General features: G+C 43.6%; 1 protein-coding gene across 9 annotated transcripts in view; it reads right to left on the bottom strand.

Moving 5' to 3' along the window:
- The window catches only part of MED15 (mediator complex subunit 15), a 45515-nt gene extending 31868 nt beyond the window's left edge, over positions 1-13647 (bottom strand). For 7 of the 9 annotated variants that reach the window (XM_075059847.1, XM_075059848.1, XM_075059849.1 and 4 more), the window contains exons 1-3: positions 13446-13605; positions 2068-2155; positions 478-529 (exon numbers count right to left, since the gene is read on the bottom strand). In XM_075059847.1, coding sequence (XP_074915948.1) covers positions 478-529; positions 2068-2155; positions 13446-13513 — 208 coding nt within the window. In that variant the 5' untranslated portion in view covers positions 13514-13605. Of the gene's footprint in view, positions 1-477; positions 530-2067; positions 2156-13445 lie in introns of all 9 variants that reach the window. The other 2 variants (XM_075059854.1, XM_075059851.1) reach the window with 2 other exon arrangements.
- Positions 13648-13672: the final 25 nt, after the last annotated feature.

The raw sequence follows: 13672 nt of genomic DNA, 5'->3' as shown, positions 1-13672 counted from the left end.
GAAGACTCATAAGTATTTTGAGACAGTTTGTTTCATTCCAGAGACTTATTTCAGAAGGAATAAAACTAAAAGGAAGGGCAGGCATCCTAATTCAGGATTCCATGCTGAGGATAAAATTTACTTTAATATCACATAGATTAATGCTTTTTAATTCATTTGTAAATCAAAGTAGAGCAAATAAATGAAGCTCAGCCACTTTGTCTTCACAGCATTCTGGCTGTAGTGGAAATGGAGAGACAGGATGACCTCAGAGAAAACTTTTGGTGAAATGAAAAGTGGAGATACCAAGAACTTTTTAGTGGATTCTTCAGTTTTAGACAGACATTGTGAAGATTACACATTCAGGAGCTGGGCACAGATCCAGCAACAGAAACTACTGAAGCAACTTCTGGAGAATGCCAATCAGAACTAGCAGATTCAAGCCACCCAGAAAGCTAGCACTCCTATAATTAACAGATAAATATAAGGATTACTTACGAATGTCTCGAAAATGGATAATAAGTCTGGCCACAAGAGAAAGATATTCCTCCTAAAGTTGAAAACAAGAAACAGCTTAGCACAGAATGGGGAAGCAACGCATTCCATGACTCACTGTTTCCCTTCCTCACATTGCTACTCCCACAGTGTAACAGAAGAGTCCCTCCTCCTTCAGGACTGGTACACTTTTCATAACAGTCTGATCTGCTCAGGAACTGAAATGGGCGGGGTACGTTTCTAATGAAAAGGTCATTGTGTTTAACTGTGCAGGACAGGACGAGAAACAGCAAATGCTGGGTAGAAGAGGTAGACAACTGCCAATACAGCTGCATATTAGTGTATTGTATACATGTTTATATACCAACAAAGCTATGTCTACACTTGAAGTGCTACCGTGGCACAGCTGCCATTGTTGCATTTTAAGTGTAGATACTGACTACAGGAATGAGAGGGGTTCTTCTATTGCCATGGGCAGTGGGTGAACCACTGGCTAGGGGAGGCTAGCCCCTGGCCTGGCCCACCTCTTCTGCCTGAGGCCCCTCCCCCAGCCCAGATTTCCCTCCCTGCAGCTGTCAGCACCCTCCACTGCCTCAGCCCCAGGTGGGTGGGCTGTGCACGACCCCCTTCCCCCAGCCAACTGAGCACCAGGTGGGCGGCCCCCAGAGCACCGGGTAGGTGACCAGGTGGCCCCTCCACTCCCAAGTGGCGCATGCCCGCCCCCCCCCCCAGCCCCACATTGGCAGGCGGTGCGCAGCCCCGTCCCCCCTAGTCCTTGGTGGTGTAGCCCTAGCACTGGGCAGCCCCAGCTACCGCAAATCCCAGGCGCCCTAGTCCCAGCAGGCTTCCCTTCCCGGAAAAGGAGCAGCCTGCCTGGGCTGGGGCCAACTAGCAGCAGGAGTGGGCCTCTGGACGGAGCATGGGCAGGGCCACATGGGGCTGTTTGGGTAGGCACAGCCTTCCCCTGCCCATTAGACACTCCCCATGCCCATCGCTGTAATTAATTCACCATCTGGAGAAATGGTAATGCTGTCTACACCAGGGGTTGGGTTGGCATAGCTATGTCTCTCAGTGCTTTCACATCCGACAGCTGTAGCTATGCAAATATAAGTTTTCAGCATAGACCAACCCAATGCCCTTACTTAAGCCAGATCAACACTCAAAAGTAAAGTCAATCCAGCTACATTTCTTGGGGTGTGAAAAATCCACACTCCTGAGCCATATAATTAAGCACAAGTCATGCTAAACTGTAGATAAAGGGAGTTCCATGCAGTTAACTGCATGTGGGTTGATGAGACCTTATAAACCACACTCCTGTCTTCTGCACGGTCACTGGGCAGCCTGTTGTATCTTTAGTGATAATAGGAATTTACCATATTGTCTTTGCCAAACATTTCACTTCACACTGTTTTTTGGGGAGTGTGCAAAGCACTTTGGTTCCCCATTCAGCATTAAATGCTCCTGTATAAATTTAACAGTTTATGCAGGTGTCCTGGCCAGATGTTGCTAGAAAACTAGATGCATTTGGGAACCTGGTTTATCTACTCCCAACACACCAAAACAGACAATTGGAAATACATAGAAGTGCCTTACCCGAGTTTTGGCCTTCATAAAAACATGATTCTCCATATCTTTGCTGGATTTATTGGGGGCTACACCAGCCTTCCTCATGGCCTCCTCACTGCAAAACAAGAGACGGAGCTCACAAAGGACATTAACTGAGGACAGCAGAAAACGAACACATGGATGGCAACTTTTCATCAATGAATCACTGACAAATTCATACATACATTAAACAAAGGAAACTAATTCCACTGATTTACATGCACAATCTGATTAACATCAATAGCAGATAGCCAGCTAGTCAGCACATCAATAGGAGCAGTCTCCTCTAATTAGTCATTTACCTGCTTGCTAGAAAGGAAGAAATTAGGAAATACCTCCCATCAGGTAGAGATGGTATGAGATTCAGCAACTGATTCCATTTAAAGGTGCACAGGAGACCATCTTCTCCTGTCAGAAGGCCAAATCCATGCTATGGGGGTTGCCATGGGGCTTCCATGCTACTTTTAGCCCAGTGCCATTTAAAGATACTAACTTGGGACACTGATTGTTCCCTTCTCTCCACCTTTCCAACATCACCTACCTCCTTTGATTATTGACCCTTTGAAGCAGAGACCATGTCTTCACATGAAGTTTATACAACACCCAGTCAACAGGGGCCAATCCTTAGCATGCACTTTGAACAGTACCGGAACATAATTGTAGTATATACTTGAAGCTTTATAAATTCAGTACATTATTGATGGGTTGTGCGGTTAAGCTTTTTTGTAAAAAACTAAGTGGTGCAAGCCTCATCTACTCTGGATTCATAACCACAGAGATAGGGGAGGCATGCTCTGGAAGCAAGCCCCAGAGCAGGGGGCTAATAGCTAATCGATGTAAGTAATACAATGTTTATACAAACGATGCATCTTAAGCACTATGCTTCTCACGGAGGTGGAGTCTATTTAGTTGGTGACAGATTGGTGCGGGCAGCATTTTAGTGTAGATGCTTACAAAGTTAGGTCAAGATAAGCTGCTTTATGTCAACTTAACTCTGTAGTGTAGACCAGGCCTGACTTTCTCTCTCTTCAACCTCTCTCAGGCTGGCCAGCATCTGTTTCTTGCCAAGTTCCTCCATAATTTTAAACAGGATCCTCTGAGAAATTGGAGCCATCAAAAGTTTGGTATGGAATTTTCATTTATTCCATTACTAAATATGTAAGGGCTGTTCTGCACCTTTGGTGTTTAAGATGGGGTCTTTTCAGCAAGTGAAAATGGCTGGACCTGAGCATAATGCCAAACATGCTGAAGCCTGAACCTCTCCATGCCTCTTCAGTAAGATAATGCCTCAATTTATCATAGCACAGCACCAGCAATGATTAATCTATTAGCTTTGATTCAGTCTAAGAAAGATCAAAAGGTTAAGATAACACAATCATGTTTCCTGAACAATAGACCTCAGTTTGCTTAAAATCAGGGTGTTCCTCATACACAACACCCTAACATGAGCTCCTTATAACATTTTTAGATTCTAATTTTTTTTCATACAGGGATAAGGAATACGGCTGGTTGAAGCAGTGAGGGGAAATGAGAATGTGTGGGAGTAGGCTGGAAGGTGTGGAGGTTAGGAAAGTGCAGGAAGAGGGAGGGAGAAATTAGGAGGCTGTAGAAAGGGAAAGGTGTTCTAGGGCAGGAGGGGATGGACTATGGGAGAGAGGACCTGGGGATGAGTGGCAGAGGGAGTGGGGGCTCCCCCATCAAGCCTGCATTCTTCTCTCCTCTGTGCACTGAAATCTGGGAAGCACCACACCACTGTCCCTGCCCCCCACCATCATGTGAAACAGGATCTGATGTGGGGAGTGTCTGAGCCCCTCTCCTTATTCCCCATGTTAGCTGGGTTGGGGGGGGCTGCTCCTCTGGGGGCCTGAGCCCCTATCTCCCATGAGGCAGGATATGGAGGCCATGCCCCGCCTCTTATCCCACTCCTTTGTGAGCCAGTGTCTGAGGGGCCTCTGGGTTGGGAGCTCAGAACAGGCATGCCACCTGCATATCACAGGTTCACAAGCACTGGCACTAAGGAGGAGGAGGTAAACATCCACCGACAGGAATGGAGAAGTCCATGTCCCAGAACTATTGTTTTACATTGTATTCATCTTCTTGGGGTGTTCTCTGCTGAATAAGAACATAGCACTGAGATGAATGGGCTACTTTACACCATTTTGAACCTCTTATGTTGCACATAGAGCTCCTTCTCCACAATCTAAGCCCAGATCTTGGCCATTTCTGGAGACTGTAGCTTTGCAAACGTGACCCCGTAGTGTAGATACAGTCTATAGTAACCAAAGAGGTTTTTCTATAGCCATATGACAGCACACATCAAACTTCATTGCACTACGACTCCCTTCTGCCAACAAAAATTACTACATGACCCTGGGTGGGGGTGGCCAGAGCCCAATCCCCTCCACCCTGGGCTTAAGCCCTTGGGCTTTGACTTCAGCCCCAGGCAGTGGGGCTCAGGCTTCATATTCAGCCCCAGACCCCAGCGACTCTAATGCTGACCCTGGCGACTGCATTAAAATGGGGTCCCGACTCACTCTGGGGTCTTGACCCGGAGTTTGAGAACCAGATCATGGATTTATGAAAAGCTAGGTTGATGGACGCATTCTTTTGTCAACCTAGCTGCATCTACGCTGGGAGTTAGGTAGGCATAGCTACAGCACTCGGTGTGGATTTTTCACACCCCTGAGCACTGTAGCTGTTGACCTATATGTTAAGTTTAGACCACGCCCCAGCATCTCCACTCTCCTGTCTTTTCTTCCCTCCAACTGGTACAGGACACTTCTCATAGCCCCACCACATTTCCATCTCGTCCTGATCCCTCCAAGCTTACCGGGGTCATGGAATCCCAAAGAGGAAAATGGAACTGGTATGGGAGGGTTCAAAGGAATGCATGGGGGCACTGATGCAATGGAATGACAAGGGACATGTTGGTGTAGTGAGACAGAAGTCTGAACAGTGGAAGGGAGAATATGCAGGCTGCAACAATGACAGATGTGTTGGAACTGTGCAGGGAGAAGTGGAGCTATTCAGTGGGTGGTGTTGGGGAACTTCAGTCTCTCTTCCCAAAACTTCCACACCCATCAACGATACAGCTACAGCCCCTACCACTCTAGTATCAGTGCACCTCATGATCTTTAATGTATTTATCCTCATAACACCCCTGTGAGATGGGGATTATATAGCACCTTCCTATTTTTGCAGATGGGAAACTGAAACAGTGCGACAAATTAACTTGTCCTAGATCACACAGGAAGTCCGTCATGGAGCAGGGAATTAAACCCAGGTCTCCCAAGGTCCAGATGCTAGCCAGTGGACCATCCTTCCTCTCTTGCACTGCCTCAGCTCTATCCTTCGCTTTCAGAAACATCCTCACTACTATGATCCCTGCACTGTTCCTGCATCCTCTCACCCAGCTGCTTAACCTGTGTCTGCCAAGTTGGTACTTTCCTCTCTGTGGGGAGGGAGAACCATGCTGTGAACAAGGTGAATAAACTTGTTTTTGTTTTTTTTAATCTATTTTTAAATTTTATTTTAGAATTAAATTTGAAATTATGACAACCTATATTAAGGCTTAAATTTACTATATTGAAATAATGTAAATTAAATACAAAAACCCTAAAAGCCTGACCAGCTCCCTCTAATTAATCTTCGATTCTCACACCCATGTAATTCTAATTCAGCCTTCACGTGTATACATTATGACAGTCTAGTTACATGATCACTGCCACAGTTCAGAGCATCTGTATTCCCTGTGTAATCCATCAATGGCACTCACCCTTAGGCTTCTGGCTCCCCAGTCATCACCTTGCTTGGACAGAGACATGTACCTCACTTCCTTCTGACTCGGATATTTCCAAGCTACACAGTTCCCCAGTAAGTCAGACTGCCCAAGCAGGCTGCTTTGTTATTCTCCTCAGAGGCATAATTGCGTAATTGTTCACAATTTAAGGTCCAACACAGCTTTTCCTAAGCAAGCACATTTATTCTTAAGGTGAAAGCATTACAGGGAAAATATTAAAACAAAAAAAGAGCCTACATGCATGCTAATGAGCTTACCAGAGATCACCCCAACTCCAACAAGGGTTCTGGCAGGAGTCAAACCCCACCAAGCATGTTTTCCTGTGGTTACAAGTTCACAACAGCTGTTAGCACAGAACAAATACCTCCATGAATCTGAGAGTCACTCCTTTACAGAGTTTGAGCCTCTGATCTTGTCCTCACATAACAGATGATCAGCAGACAAAGCTTCAAATGGCTGCATTCTTACATAACTAGACGGGGTACATTTGCATATCCTCTCCCTAGAGATTAACTGGAAAACCCACTTAACATTAAAAGTTCGCTCTTGTCTGGCACATTGCGTTAAATAGTCCTGTGAAGCTGCTAACACTTTCCCTGGTTTTCCTTAGTAATGTCTTCCTCCAGAGACATTACATGCAAGCCCACAATAATACATAAATATTTGCATTTTTAATACAATAAACTCTTAAGATACTTAAACTTGATTCAGTAAGATTTAACTTAATTTAATACTATTTGTCAAGGAAATTGCCATCTCTCACAATCATTTTTTTCATAGGACACCTGCTTCATTCAGTGCACAGGAGGGACAGTACTCAGGACTAAATCAAGGCTGGGTAGAGAATGAGTTGTTTGTTTGTGGGACCCTTGCCTCATTTGCTGAGAAAGTGGAAGATGTGCAGTGAATGAGACACTGGATTAGAGAAAGGATGATCTCATGGGTAAGGCAGCCAAATGCTACCCTGGAGAATTAGATTTGATCCCTGCCTCTGCCATAGAGTTCGTACATGATACTGAGCAAGTCACGAACTAAGGTTTTCACAAGTGGCCACAGTGTGTTCATTTTTTAGGTACTTATCTTGAGACACCAGGGATCTGATTTGCAGAAGTACTGAGGACTCACAACTGCAACTGAGGTCAATATATACTCAGAGCAGAGCTCTCAAAGTACTACTTTGAAAAATCAGGCTCTTGGCTCTTTAAGTTGACATCAAAAATTAGCTCACATTTTAAAATGGGAGATATGAAGTCACCTCACTTGGATGTTGTAAAGATAGTTCTTTACAAACACTAGTGAATTTAAGATACTACAATGACAACACTAATTCTGTATTCAGAACTGGGTTTGGATAGTGTGCATAAATCTTGCATGGGCCACACACTGAATGATGAGGATAAAAAAAAAATTGAATAGCTACCTGTTCAGTGACCACCATCTAACCAGTTCACTGAATGACATAGGGGGCAAAGACTATCATAATGCACAAAAGGGTGAGATTAAGGTGGTACCTTACTTAAACCTTAGTTCATCCCATGCTTTGCTGCACATTGGGCTACCCACAATTGCTATCTTTGCCTGTCAACTGCCCTTCTCTCCAAATCTTTCCATTTCACATTGAAAGGCTTGACGTCATTCAGAACTGTTCATTTCCATGTTATTCATGGTCTTTACTCTCTCTTCTTGCATTTTCTGGCTTTCATTCAAGGCGGTATTTAATAAGTGTTCTTTTTCCATTCTCAGCACGTCCCAGCCACCGATGTCTTCTTTTGTAGATTTGTGAGAGGGTGCCTTGTCCAGTAATTTTTTCTGACTTCTTCATTCATCTTCCTATCTCTATATTATTCCCAATCTTCTTCTCAGATATTTGTGATGAAATGCATCCAGCTTTTGTGTATCTTTCTTGGTAAGTTGCCATGTTTCACTGCTATATGTTGTGATGGCAACAACGATTGCTTTCTACACATTCAGTTTTGTCCTGAGGGAGATGTTTTTGAGTTGCCAGATGTTTCTGAGTCTTCCAAATGCAGCGTTTGCCTTCCTGAGTCTTATTTCCTCAGAATTAGTACCATCTTGGCTGATGGCACTTCCAAGACACGTAAAATTCTCCACCTTCTCCAGTTTCTCTTCTTCAATTTTTATTTCTGTCCCTGTAGTCCCCATTAACATTACTTTACATTGTATCTTAAATCTATCTTCTCCATTACTACTTTTACTTGGTTTTTGCATTTTTGTAGTCTGTTGGCATCTTCATTAATAAAAGCAATGTCATCAGCAAAGTCTAGACCAAATAGCCTTGAATGGTTCCATTTTAGGCCACATGTATCACTGTCTCATTGTTTTAATCCATAGTTGATGACTCGCAAAAACAAAAAAGGAGACAGGACGCACCCTTGCCTTATACGTATCTTGATGCTGAATGGCGTACTCAAATCGATTTTCCATTTTAATGTAGCATTTTGAGTTGGCATAGAATGCCTCCATAATGTTGAATAATTTTATTGGAATTCCATATTGTTTCACAATTTTTCACATTGTTTCTCTGTTTACATTATCGAATGCCTTTTGAAAGTCCACAAAATTGATGACACGACTGCCTTGGAATTCAGTTGTTTTCTCAATAATCCATGGCAGAGTGAAAATAGCATCTTTGCACAATCTCCCTTGTCTAAATCAAGACTGTTGCTCACATAGGATGGTATCTATCTTTCCTTTCATTCTGTTCAGGAGGTCTGCTGCTAATACTTTTCCTGTGACAGATAGAAGTGTTACTCTCCTCCAATTTGAACAATTGTTTAGATTACCTTTCTTTGGCAACTTGATTATGATACCGAGGGTCCATTCTTCCGGTATTTTCTCCTTCATCCACATTCTGTTGCACAGCGAACAGATGACTGATTCCACATATTCAACTCCAAATTTAAGCATCTCAGAATGAATGCCGTCCAACCTAGGCGCCTTGCTGTTTTTCAGCTTCTGCAGTGCTTTTTTAATTCTTTGATTTTTACCTCAGATACATCTATATCTAGGTCTAATGGTTTATCATTGTTAAATTCCAGTCTTGTCATTGGTTCTGGTTGGTTTAGCATTTCTTTGGAGCGTTCCACCCATCTATTTTCTTGTTCCTCCTGTGTTTTCAAAATTTCTCGTTTCTCTTTCACAGGGACATTTCTGAATTTTGATCCACATCCTGTTAACTGTTTCAGGATAGCATAGACCGTTCTTGTATCTTTCTTTCCCTTTCAGCTTCGCTAGCCTTACTTTCAATCCCATTTTGCTTATCCTTTTTGCTCTGTTTTTTTTTTTACTGATTTGTCAAGGTTCCTGTAGATTTGTTTTGTTTCTTCCATCACATGTTGTAGTACTAGAACCTTTTGTTTTCTTCATTCATTTATAATTTTCCATGTTTCTTCTTCCACTGTTCTTTACTGCTTCCTCTCTTTCTACCAATTATCTTTTCAGCTGCTTCTAGCATAGCTGTTTTGAAAAGATTCCAGTATTTTTCCACTTTGTTTTCTTCAAGATCTTTAAGGGCCTCAAACCTGTACTTGACCTCTATCTGGTACTCTTTTCGTATCCTGCAACCTTGTAGTTTCCGTGTATTGACTAATCCGTCTTCTTTCCTTTTTGAGCACTTTAAACTTCAATCTGACGTTTGCTTTCAGCAAGTAGTGATTGCTCCCTATATCTGCTCCTCTGAATACTCGTGTCTAACACTAATGTTTTCCACCTCTTACTAACAGATTTAGTTGATCTCATTTTATGTAAGGCCATCTGGTGAAATCCAGGTCTTTTTGTGATGTTTTTATGTTGGAAGAAAGAATTGCAGATACTAAGATTGTTTTTGGCACAAAATTCAAGAAGTCTTGTGCCACTGTCTGTCACTGTTCCAGTTGTATGTGGGCCGATGATCGTTTCCCAACTTCGTCTTTCATTTCTGATATGGGCATTAAAATCTCCCATAACCGGGACAAGATTGTGGTTTGGTATTTCTTTCATCATTCAATTCTGCACAGAATCTCTCTTCGTCCTCTTCATCTGTATCGTCTGTTGGAGCATATGCCTGGACTATGGTACACAATGTGATGAGAGTGGAATCTAGCTGCCGGTTGTACAGTCACCCTTAATTCTGGGATTTCTTAACTTTGGTGTGCTTGACTTTGCAATCTTACTGTGTTTTTTAGATGTACTAGAATATATAATATACCCAAAGACACCTTTTGGTATGAGCACCTTGTAAGTTTAACTATTAAAGTCCTAGTGAATTAACAGGCAAATATTACTGCTTTTTGTACCATACTGATAATTTTACCTTTTTCAATAACCTGGCTCCCATTGATAAGTTTGTTTTTGCAATTGACAGTTTAAGGATCAGTACTTTTTCTTCCCTCTGTACACAATTTAAGAAAATCATCAATACATTTTTGTATTTCTGCACTTTTTTAAATGTTAGTGATGAATACTAAACATAAGCACCTTAAATCAATAAAACAGATTATTTTCAACAACTCTTTACTAGCAATAGCATCACCTTCTCCTATTATTAATAATGGCCAATACAAAGTGAGAGCAAATAAGTTTTGTAAAGTGCCCTGAGACTGGAGCAAACTGTTGAAGGGTGCAGGATCTAGTGATGGGAGTTCTCTACTGGAAACACCCTGATGCTGGCCATAGGGAGTCTGACAGGAATTTACAGTGAGAATGGACCCGGCCAATTAGAACTCCTACGAGAAGATATAGAGCAAGAGGCAATCCATGAGTACCAGGCATCTTTCTATCTAGGTGTTTACAGTGTAAAAATAGTAAGTATAATTAAACCAAACAGGGCACCTGTGCAGAGCCCTTATATATTCTGTTCACATTCATACCATTCAATTCTGCCCTACATGAAGCTTTGAAGGTTTCAAGGGTTGTCCCAAATAGAGTACCTTGCAATAATCTTGATACAAGGGCATCGCGCCAAGTACCAAGACACACACCAGAGAAACTGTCTCAGCTTCCTGAGCAGCCATAGATGGAAAATGACACATCATGGTATTCTCGGCTGACAACCAGGAACAGCAATGGATCAAGAGTAACCCAAAGACTGAATCTCACTGAGAAGTGTGGGACATACATCTCAAACAAAAGACATTCTCAGCCCCCACTCACTCCTCTAACATTTTCCTGTATCTAGGAGCACAGCTTCCATCATATCCAAGATGAGCCTAAGCCATTCTCTACCATATACTTCCTCAGTTCTCTCAAACAGTTGGAGATCACAGGAACTGTAGCATCCACATTTAATCAAAAAGAATCTTAAGGTCTAAGAGTCATCCACCACTGACAACCTTACTGCCCCTACCAGTTGAAACACGCACATAAATAAGATGGAACCTTGCACAAGACAACCCCCTGCAGGGAACAATAAGCACCTCTTACTACCCTTTGGAGTTCTCAAAAGAGCAAATGTACTCAAGCATCTTCACATCCATTCCCAAAAGCTTTGCAGAAAAGTCAACAAAACCTAGTGGCCACTAGTATCCGAGGCTATTTATAATTGAAACAAGACTAGCGTGGATGTTTTGCTTCTGGCCATACCACCATCTCATGGCTATCTCCAGCAAATGCCTAAAATCAGACTGATAGAGGGAATCCATGTTTGAAATCGCAGTAACAGAAGCTGCCTCATTTACCACATATGCAGCTATACCATATCCAAGAGACTCTCTCTAAAGATGGGTCACTTGAATATTTTCATACACTTAATTTTAAACAATTCTCAATAGCATGAATATTTGTTAATGGCAAGTAACAGTAATTATCATCATCTTGTAAAGGTGAATGAGAAGATTTGTGCGTGGACTAGTGAGTTTTCAGGACTATTTTGCAAGATCTTGTTAAAACACTTTCTCTGGTTACAGAACATTTTCCAAAGGAAATCTACATAGTAATTATTTTCATTATTTCCTTTACATGTCAGTTACTTATGACTCACTGAAGGTGAAAACAGAAGCATAGGAAGAGGAACCAATGCGTGATCAGACCTCAAAAACATTCCTAGGCAACAGCTCCCAAACCTGATGCTACACATCACACCGAGCTATTATAACCCCTGGTTGTGGCAAGTCTTATTTTATTCTAACTGCAACAAGATGAAACCGCCAAACTAATTTCAGATGTGACACATGAACCCAATCTCTATAAAAGCACTATAATAATGATTCACCAATACCAGCATTTTTTTTTTAATTAAGATAATATGTATGGCTACTTTCATGTCTGAGATGTGCTATGTAGTTCAGTGGAGGCACTGTCACTTGTAGAACACAAAAGATTTTGGACCTGAGGAAAACTGTCAGTGCTTAAAATAATGCAAAACAGCCCATGAACTGAGAGGGTATTTTAATACTTCCTACTTTCCAATTTCCAGAATTTTAAATGTTTAAGTGGCATTCCTTATTATACAACTATTTTATTTTTAATTAAGATTTTGTTTGCTAAGACTGATGCATTTACTTAAACTGTTATTTTAAGCTTCTCTTGAAGGAATTCATCAGCATCCATTTTTTAAATACCATTGACAGAAGACTGCTATAGATTGACATGCACAGACGTTAAAAAAAAAAGAGTTTAATCGTATTAGCTCCAAGTTTCCTTGCCCCTGTGGACTGTCTTTGTGTAAGACAAGTGACTTCAAAGAACAAATTAAAAGTGTAACATACTAGCTCTGGGCACCCAAAAAGCATGTGAGGCACAAGCAAAGCTGCTCTCTGCCCAGAATAGTTTATAACCTAAATTCAGACATGAACCTCCATGAAGACCAAAACAAATAAAATAGGATAGGGAACAAGGGTTATAGGAATGAGGCCAGGTGGTTAAATTGTGAAACATCTAAACATCAGAATAGAAATGTTAAGCCTGTTTGGAATTATTTGCTACCTATAAGCAACAAAGCAGTGCAGAGGGTAGGGCCCGTACAGCCAGCGGTTTATTTAACATTGTTGTTAAACCGCAGAAGCTACCAGGTTGGTCAGGAAGCCGCAGGGGGTGGTCAGCAGATCCCACAGAAGAGGCTGTAAGGGAGCTCAGGGGAGAAAGCAGCGGGGCCAGCCTCCCCCGGAGTGCGTTCATAGCGGGGAATGGAAGAGGGGGAATTGGGACGCCTCCCCACCCAGGCCGCTGGAAGGGGACAGGAGTAGCGGCGTGGTCGGCTGGCTTCGGATAACTGAGCCGCGGGCAAGGAAGCCAGCCCCAGAGACACACAGTCGGGTTGGCGGGGAGTGTGTGGCGGGGGCTGCCAGCGGGCAGCAAGGAGGCAGGCAGCCCCTGGGGCCACCCCCACGGGAAGCGGCTGCCGACCAGGACGGGGGCGGCGCAACACGGCAAAAGGGAGGCACATCGGGCCGGCCTGCCAGTTCCAGAGACAGGCGCCTGCGGGGAGCAGCCCCCCCACCCTCCGGCAGTAGCGCGAGAAGTGTCCCGGCTGCCCAGCCCGTCTCCCTGCCCGGGCAGCCGAAGCAGGGCGCGTTTGCGGCCTAGGCTGCTCCGCTTCCGCCCCCGCGTCCCCACGGGGCCCCATACTCACATCTGGCTGACCAGCTTCTGCCGGAAGTTCGCGCTGCGCCAGTCGGTCTCCTGCCCAGACACGTCCATCCCCGCTGCTGCCGCCACCGCCGCCTGCCCCTGGCGCCGCCGCCGCGCTTCCCTCCGCCGCTGACGACGATCCGCCACAGGCTAACCCGGAAGTGACATCAACTTCCGGCGCAGTGGGCGCGCTACTGCGCTGGAAAATGAAGTCTCCTTTGGCCTCGT

The sequence above is a fragment of the Chelonoidis abingdonii genome, chromosome 22, assembly GCF_003597395.2.
Source record: "Chelonoidis abingdonii isolate Lonesome George chromosome 22, CheloAbing_2.0, whole genome shotgun sequence".
In the NCBI taxonomy this organism is placed as follows: Eukaryota; Metazoa; Chordata; order Testudines; family Testudinidae; genus Chelonoidis; species Chelonoidis abingdonii.
Note: the sequence above shows the minus strand (reverse complement) of the source record. Positions and strands in the feature narration are given on the sequence as shown.